The sequence below is a fragment of the Elaeis guineensis genome, chromosome 4 (assembly GCF_000442705.2).
Source record: "Elaeis guineensis isolate ETL-2024a chromosome 4, EG11, whole genome shotgun sequence".
Taxonomy (NCBI): domain Eukaryota; kingdom Viridiplantae; phylum Streptophyta; class Magnoliopsida; order Arecales; family Arecaceae; genus Elaeis; species Elaeis guineensis.
The window spans coordinates 92,787,565-92,796,448 of record NC_025996.2 but is presented as its reverse complement, the minus strand read 5'-3'; the positions used below and the strand labels follow the sequence as shown (position 1 = coordinate 92,796,448).

Sequence of the window (8,884 nt, the reverse complement as noted above, 5' to 3'; positions counted from 1 at the left end):
TTAACGTGTGATTCAGTCTCTCTATCATGAGTCCTGACTAGATGGCAGGTCATGGATAAATCATCAAATCTCATCATCGTCATATGATAGATTCGATTAGCTCAAGTCTAGTTATGACTTCTATAGAAATTTTTTCCATCAATCACACTACTGTGGCCACAAACTCTTGGACTTAGCCTCTCAAATCTCATAGGACTACTCCTCTCTATCAAGGTCGATAGATCCTATCTCGATACGCATCCTATCCCTACAATGGACCAACTGTCATCAATATCCACTACAAGAGCTCATTGAGATCCATGTTTATGTGTCAGTCAAACTCTAGCAGCCTCACTGCGAGTAGCAGTACCATCTCAAGTCAAAAATCAGTCATACAACTACAGCATCGAGACAATCACTAACGATCGAATAGAAATCCAAGTGATCTCTCATATGATCACGCTCAGTACTGGTTGTTCTCTAACAACTATCCACACTCATCATCCTGTATCTCTGTACCGTAGATCAGAGATCCATCTATCTCGAAAGAAGTGAATTATGTGTCAGTCTATCTGGATCATCATCATCCTCATGATAATCCTATGATCATGAGCATTTAGAAATTAAATACATATCTTTAATTCTCAACACCTTGAGAATATGTATCAAAACTAATTTCATTGATGATTCAAGGACACATTATACTTGAATAAAAAAGAACTTATCTTTTTATTGATCATATCAATATATTAAGTATAAAATTATGTCTTAGATTTATTACAATGTGTCAGCCATTTTGGCTTCTAGGATATACATCTAACAAACTCATGTCATAAATCCTTATTTAGTAGTTTAGATATGATCTTATGCATGTAATATAGATTAAATAGTTTAATCTAACATGACTTTGTTGAAAATTTTAAAATCGCATGCATAGAACAACTAATTTTTTCTTCAATTGTTAGATTTATAATCTAAACTAGTCTTATTATAAACTTTCTTTTGACTATTTAGTATCATTTATAGTTTTTCTAAACTATATATAAATTTTTCAACTAAAGGTTTTAGTTTGTCAACTTCTTTTTTTAAGGTTTCATTCTCTTCCTTCAATTTATTATTGTTTTGCAGTGTTTCTTCTTTTTTTTTATTAGTACTTCATTCTTTGCTTTCAGATTTTTATTTTTCAGGCTTATCTTTCTAAATTCTTTCGTTAAGTCATGAAATACATCTTAAAGTTTATCAAAAATAAATTTTAAGAAAGTTTCAGAGATTACCTCATCATCTAGAGCTATAAGATAGAAGTTTGCTTCATTTTGAGTCTCCTCTTCAAAGCTAGACTCGACACTATCGCTTCATGTTGCTACCATGACCTTCTTCTTAATTCTTTTGAATAATTTCTTTAAGATTGGATGGTCTACCTTGAAGTGTCTTGATTTCTTACATTCATAGCATAAGAGTTGTTCCTTCTCTTTTTCTTTATCTTTACTTGATTTTTCTTTTGACTAGAGGTTTGTTCTTGAATCCTTGCCTTCTTCTCCTTATGAACTTCTTGAATTTTTGTGTGATTAGGGCTATATCCTTATCTTCATCATCCACTTCATTTGAATCTTCTTCTTCTTCATTAATTGTAGCAGATTTGAGGACAATTGTCTTTTTCTATCGACCTTCATCTTCATTATGCTGCTTTATTATCACTCATGAGTCATTAGGGATCCAATCAGCTCTTTCAATGGTAGCTTATTCAAGTCTTTTGCCTCTTGTATAGCAGTCATCTTAGCTTCTCAAGATTTTGGTAAGGATCTAAAAATTTTTCTCATCAAATCACTGTTAGAGTATGCTTTACCAAGACTTTTTAAACCATTAATAATATCTGCGAAGCATGTGAATATTTCAGTGATAGATTCAGTGGGTTCCATTTTGAAAAGCTCATATTGATGTACTAGTATGTTAATTTTGATTCTTTTACTTGATTTGTGTCCTCATGTGTAACTTCAAGTCTATCCTAAATTTTTTTTACTGAATTGCAAGTAAAAATTCGATTAAACTCGTTGGCATCCAAGGCACAATACAAAACATTCACAGCCTTGGCATTTAGCTGAATTGCTCTTTTATCTTCTTCATGCCGATTTTTTTTATATTTGGAGACGCTGATGTCATCGACTATAATAGTGGATGTGTGCAGCTCATTGATTATGACACTCTACATATTATAATCAAGAGCTTGAATGAAAATTCTAATGTGAGCTTTTCAATGTGTAATTGTGCCATTGAAGAGTGGTGGTCTATTGATGGATTCCCCTTCGATAAGTGAACCTCCCAATTGTATTGTCATGATCTTTTTTCTTTTGATCGTGAGATCAACAACTAGTAGAAAACCAAGGCTCTGATACCAATCCTCCTGAAATAGGATCCCCCTATTTAAGAATTTAAGTCCTGCTAAATTAGAACAGAAGTTGGAAAATTGCCTACTTTTCTATCTTATGGTTGAACCACAACTTTACTTGGAGATACTTTTATATCTTAGTTTTCTAAATTGTCACATCTCTACCAACTACTCGTCCCACTTTTGTATGTGGACTATAGAAGGCCACCTTGTACTATCCATCCTCATTGAGGATGACGACAACGGCTTTCCCTCAATTTTAATCTTGACTGATCGATTGGTGGAACCAATGGGCAAAAATTTAGCCTCTGATTAGTGGTATCAACTTCTCATATCGTCATCACAAACTTATTGTAGACATTAGCAAGTCACTTTACCTTGATCCCAGTGGCAAGTTCTGTGTTTTCTTGTGTTCTAAAAGCATTAATCATAAACTCTTTCTCATCCTTTATAAGTCGATAATTCTTCTACCACATATTGAAGATTGTATCCCTATCCCAAAGGTTCAAGCTCATAAGGATGACCCAACAAATATCTAAAAGAACTACTTTGCATATCATCTCATCAATATATCTTTCAGTTATTATGCACTAAAGGTACATTGTTTTGCGATTTTAACTCGACATCCTTCTACATCCAACTAAAAAGGTAGGGATATAGATGAGCTTGAGTTTGCAACCCTAACTTATGAATCAGATTTTCAAAAATGAGGCTCTTCGAGATTTTAGGATCTACAATAGCCACGAAGAGACTCTACTTGGATCTTCAAATGGAAGAGTTCCTCTTATACCATTAGATCTACCTCAATAGTTGTCTCAAATTTTCTCACCAACAAGCTCAATTTTGAATTTATTTGCTCAAGCTCAAGTAGCTCATTAATTCAATCGCATCGAGGATTGCCTTCCCTTTCTTAAAATCCTCGTCCTTCAATTTCTTCCCCTTCAACTGCAACTTAGGCTAGAGCTTCCAACAATTCTTCTTAATGTATCCATGTAGTGGTCAAAATAATTTTTTTGTATCATGTTAGCCTACTTCATGCTTTGCTTTGCTCCTCTTGTGGTTTGGTTTTTTTGCCACCTTTTTTGAAATTATCATCCTTCTTGCATTTCCTAGGCCGATTCTTCTTATCGATCCCCATAGCATTTATGCTAGTATTATTGATGTTTTGAACTTGAAAGATCTTTAGCTCCTTTCGGATATTCTTATATAACTTCCAATACCATAGAGACCGCATGATCATCAATGAAGATCCTGAGTAAGATCGCTTACTTGCAGAACTCAACGGTGTAATCTTGGATGGATTAATCATACATCTACCACAGATACTACAACTTGATCTATTGATCCTTTTTAGACTGATTGAATAGCATTGCTTCTTGATTAAATTCTTGAATTTGCTCGTTGTGATGTTGTTGTTCTTTATATATAAATTTCACCAAATAAAGACATAGCTAGAAAGCTTAAAATGGGTGAAAGTTATCTTCCGAACACTTGTATATCCTTATTAATGAACTAGATCTCTAACAAGTTTAGCCAGTTATCCAACTCTATATCAAAAGAACCCTCATATACAAAGATCTCGATCAAAGCTTCAACTATAAAAGATTGAAGAGGGGGATACTAAGTGCTTGTAGATTGCTTATCCTCCTAGCTAGATAGTAAATCCTTATTTATAGACGTGGAAGACCATTTTGCTATATCAATTGATGGTGCTTATTTCAAATATGATTTTGATTAGTTGGTTATTCTTCTCCTCTAATTATATGAGACGTCTCTTCATCTCATTATCTATCGAGATAGAATTACTAGCCATACTTGTCTGTCTTTTGATATACTTTAAGTACCGATAGCCATTCTCCTTTTTGTATGTATCGCTCATGTGTCTAGACCATAAACTAATGCTCCCACAAATATAGAATATAAAAACTCTAATACCAACTTGAACTAATCAAAAAGGAAAAAAATTTCCTCCTATTCAACTCGAATCTCTTAAAAGAATTTAAAAAAAATAAAAAATTGATGAAAGTAAGATCTAATCTCTTTTTTTCATTAATAATTAATTAATGATCATTTATAATTTGCAATTCCAAATCACTTATCATGATCTAAATATTTCATATATGCAAATAAAATTTCAACTAATTTGAATATTTCTTAGTATAGAAAGGAGCAGAACCAAGAACTTCTAGACAAGCAAATGCATGTACATAAATGCTCTTTATCTACATTGATTTTATTTTGAAACGTTCTTTATTGATTTTAATTGGAAAATATTTGGAGCCAAATACTCTAAATAGCATTTCGATCCCTTTCTCTCTATACATATAGATAAATATGAGATTTAAATTAGCCACCAAATGAATGTCTATTTTTTTATCCATATGATGCATAGGTTGCTAGTCTAAATCATAATAGTTGACATGGACCTTCAATTTAGGTGCATCCTTATTAATTTTGAAATCCAGAAGAGTAAATTCCTTATCTTCTCCATAAGAGCATAATCTACCTCATATAAGTGCATAGGAAAATATATATAGGTATACACGCTCATTGTCAACGATCATATTACCCATCAGAAGAGAATATGCAAAAATCAGTACTCACTAAACATATTCATTCACCTTTCATGTATAGAAATATATTATTAAAGGAGAGCATGCAAATGATAAGAATAGAGGATGTAGAACCATATAGACGAAAGTAGTAGAGTAGCAAGAAAGGTAGGCGACATCTCCTTGTCCACCATGGGACAAACCCCGGCCTAAACAACTGGGCCCACCAACCCTCCTGCAACCATGCCAAGGTTCTTGACAATTTCAAACAAGTGTTCTCTTCCACCATCACTACAATCTCTTATTACAACATCTCTTATCTATGACATAAACTGGTGAAGCCTAGGGCAAGCTTAGGAGTGGTATATGATTCAGAGGATGCGTCCATGTAGAGACTCCAGAATGATCCTGTGTATTAGAAGGATGCAGAAAAGTTAGTGGATTAGTTGTGGCCATTGTGAAATGTTGGGGGGATGGATGAAAATTAAGAGACACTTATAATTTTAGCTAGGGCTTTGGATGTAGCTAGGACTAGTGGTTAGAAAGGTAATTGGGCCTACCTCTTGGGTAACTAAGCTGACTTAGGTACTGGCAATTGCTGTGATGATGTTGGATGTTCGCTAAGATAGTTGCTGATGGGGAAGTTGGTTAGAGCATCAGAACCTCTATAATTTATTACAGCAAGATCATAAGCTTTTGCGGCCTCCTCTTGAGTCTCTGCACAAAGGAAGCATATTTAGAAGACAGTATGCTAGATTTAATTTCTTTTCTTACTGCTTTTTTGCGATAAAAAGAAATACTTTCTCTCTCTTCAATTAGCAAATATCTAGTATGCCTACATGTGACATATCCACATATATGTTTAATTACATACACGTAGAACCATACATATAAACATGATCACGTATATGTATACATGTAGAGAGAACTTATTGAAGAATAGGCATGGAAACAGTTAAGTGGAGACAATATTTGCTAGTGGCTACAGAAATGGCATCCACAAAATATTTTCCATACTTATACTCAGAAAATGATACTTTGAGCATTTTCTTGAGATGGACTTTCAATTTCATGGTGTTTCCTCCAAGCTATGAAATGAGGAAAAAAAAAGTTGCAATTATTTGTTCTTACATTTGGGCATGAGCATGATTGGAGCAAGCAAATGATGCATGTATCTAGATAGCTCTCTGCATATGGTTGAACATTGGACTTGGTTTACTTCGAAGATGATCAATGGGAAAATTAACATCAAAGATCTATGTGATATTAACATAAAATGTGCTTCATTCTAGCTATTGTTCTATGAAAATTTAAGTATGTTTGATTTTGTTCAGAAAAAAGTTGATTGAATGTATTTTAGTAATATTTAGAGGAAATAAAGAAAGCACGACCAGAACTTATACCAAAAGTCCCAAGAAAAAGGTTTTTGTTGTCATGGGCATCATGAATTCTAGCTTCCCATCTCCTGCTGGAGTGGTGCCTGCCAAAATTCCGAATAGTACGTAAGAAGATAGATACTAAATCTCTTGTATACAGTATAAATATGATTTACTGTGATAAAATGTGCAGCACAATTCTTTAATTGGTGCTTCAATTTATTTATTCAACCAGTGATGACCAGTTATTAAATACTCAAAATGAATTACAGTAGAAGTATTTCTTTAGACAGTACTATATAATTTAAAAGACTAGAATCAAGAGCAGCACATGTTATACATTTAAGGAAAGGGCTTCACAATGATGCATTTTAATATTCAGTACCACTTATAATGTATTTTATAAATTAAATCTTTCTCCCCATATCTGAAAATTACCAGCTTCATATAATTATATATGCATCGTAAAAGAACCCATAAATCAGACATTCAATAAAAGTTACCTAGCGACTCCACGATATTTTGATGCTCCTCTTGTAAATCCATTGCTATTACGTCGAATATAAGCTACATAATCATTCTTGGACATGCTTTGCATCTCCTGGCACTCATTTAGATAAGTGATTTCCTACATTTGGAAAATTCACTTAAGAAATTCCTATTAATGGTTTGGGAAATTAATTGCTTGGATTGCAAGGAAACCACTACACACTAATAAGACATTTAAGATAATATCTGACATAATAAAGACTTACAGGAAAGTTAAGAACAGTTCCTGACCCCAAATACTTTAGAGCAGCCAGATCATAGGCATGAGCAGCTGCCTCCTCATCGTTATACACACCTAAACCGCACCATCAATTATGCATTCAATCAAATACATTAAGGGATCTTTTTTTCCATAGGATAATTTATATTGTTACTTATAGAGCAAGTGAAACTTAAAAATTTAGATCTTTCCAAATGGATGTCTTCTAACTTACCTAAGAAAACTAGGTTGAGAAGAAAAGGATCACAAATTCAGTTCACCATCAACAATCAATAAGACATGATGAAACAAAAATTGTTAGCACAAAATATGCAGCAATATAGAATAAAAAATAAGGTAATCAGCATAATTTCGTTTCTCCTCTCTTTCTATTTCCTATTGTTGCTTGTTTCTTCTACCTTGCTTTCCTTTCTTGTTTCGGTGGTGGTGCCGAAAGTCCTTATCCCAGATGTGAGCTTCATATTTTCCTGTCCATTTATGCCTGTCGACATCCCTTCAAAGTTGGTCCAAGAAAAATCAAAGTAGCTAGTTTCTTTTATCACTTGCTAACCTTGTGACCCCTCTGTAGATAGAAGTCCTCTTCCCCTTTTCCTTCTTTAAATGGGAATCATTAGACCTGAGAGGTCTTTGATTGGTCTTATTCCTAGGTCCACAATGATGGATTGTACTCACCGAAGCCATGAAAGACAATGCATGGGAACCACAAGGGATTTTGACGAATAAGGAGATGATGGAGGAAGCGGTGCAGGAGAATTCATCTATGTTTAGCTATGGTAGAGTTGCAGCATTGTATTCTAATTTGTCTACTTTTCTTGACCTAATACCTATTCAGAATTCGGGTTCACAGGAAGGTAAAGGTGAACTGTGGGTGGTTTTGCCCACAGTTTTGCTAAAGCAAAGGAGAAGGGTACAAGAGGTGGGTTTAACATTTTTTGAGGTTGTCCATACACTTGGCTCAAAGGTTTTGCATACTTTCACAAGTATCGAGATGCGCTCATTGCACTCATTAACTGAACTATGCCAGTTAATCTTTTCTTGGGTGGTTGGCATGCCTCTACACTTGTTAGAGCTTTAGTTTCTATAATGCAAGGAGCCCTGTGGTTTTCCTTCACCTACCGTGAGATCAAACTAGCACAGCGAAAATAAATCTAGAAGTCAAACAAGGAACTACCAGATCGCTCTTCGCTCCTCACTGAAGGGTCCACTCATAGGATCCCATTGCTATGAACAGACTGCTCGTGGCCACCAACTGACACTTCCTTGATGGTCAAGACATCTGAAATGTTTGATGTGTGTTAAACCATCCTAGGACAAGGATATAACCAGCCTAGGGGTTTCAAAGTGCCTAGAGAGAGATTTAAAAGAAATTAGACTATTTTTGGAGCAAAAAAAAATTAAACCTAAAACCATTAAACAATTAATTTATATATTCTAAAATTTAAATAAAATAAAAAATTGAAACGTCCAATATAGATAACTAAAAAAATCTAACACAATCATTCTTTAATTTAACGCAACATATGTTATTGTAATAACTTTACACAAGCCAACATGTAGAATTATTGTCTTCATGGCAAACCATGCAAACACATATAATTGAGCTATAATCTAATGGTTTAACAAAATGGAGAAGAAAAGAATTGAAGAGGCGCAAAACAAAAAAAAAAAAAAAAGAAATATTGATCCCAATGTTGATTTCACCTTCACACTTGGAACTGGTTAGTGGAGTATATGCTAAATCAACTACTAGCAATTTACGAGATCTCTTACAACCAATCAATATAGTAGAAACAAGAGTTGTGGCTAGAAGATGCACCCTTTCAGT

The 8,884-nt window shown here is 34.0% G+C and overlaps 1 protein-coding gene across 2 annotated transcripts; it reads right to left on the bottom strand.

Moving 5' to 3' along the window:
* Nucleotides 1-5,025: 5,025 nt before the first annotated feature.
* On the bottom strand, nt 5,026-8,403 carry LOC105035760 (ethylene-responsive transcription factor WRI1). Of its 2 annotated transcripts, none has more exons than XM_073256715.1 (7): nt 8,231-8,403; nt 7,458-7,540; nt 7,046-7,134; nt 6,794-6,918; nt 6,318-6,394; nt 5,475-5,631; nt 5,026-5,322 (listed from the first exon to the last, which is right to left on the bottom strand). In XM_073256715.1, the coding sequence occupies exons 1-6, from the start codon at nt 8,266-8,268 to the stop codon at nt 5,486-5,488; spliced, it is 558 nt and encodes a 185-aa protein (XP_073112816.1). In that variant the 5' UTR covers nt 8,269-8,403; the 3' UTR covers nt 5,026-5,322; nt 5,475-5,485. The 2 variants fall into 2 exon arrangements, with proteins under 2 accessions (XP_073112816.1, XP_073112815.1); XM_073256714.1 differs by having other exon boundaries at nt 7,610-8,393.
* Between the last annotated feature and the right edge of the window lie 481 nt (nt 8,404-8,884).

Bases quoted from the DNA above. Each gene is read 5' to 3' on its own strand.
- LOC105035760 (XM_073256714.1), bottom strand. From the start codon at position 7,740: ATGGCTTCGGTGAGTACAATCCATCATTGTGGACCTAGGAATAAGACC. The intron at 6,395-6,793 runs GTAACTTTTATT...GAATTTTGGCAG, and splicing joins AAATATCGTGGAGTCGCTAG to GCACCACTCCAGCAGGAGAT. The intron at 5,632-6,317 runs GTATAAGTTCTG...TCCTTTGTGCAG, and splicing joins CCTTTTTCTTGGGACTTTTG to AGACTCAAGAGGAGGCCGCA.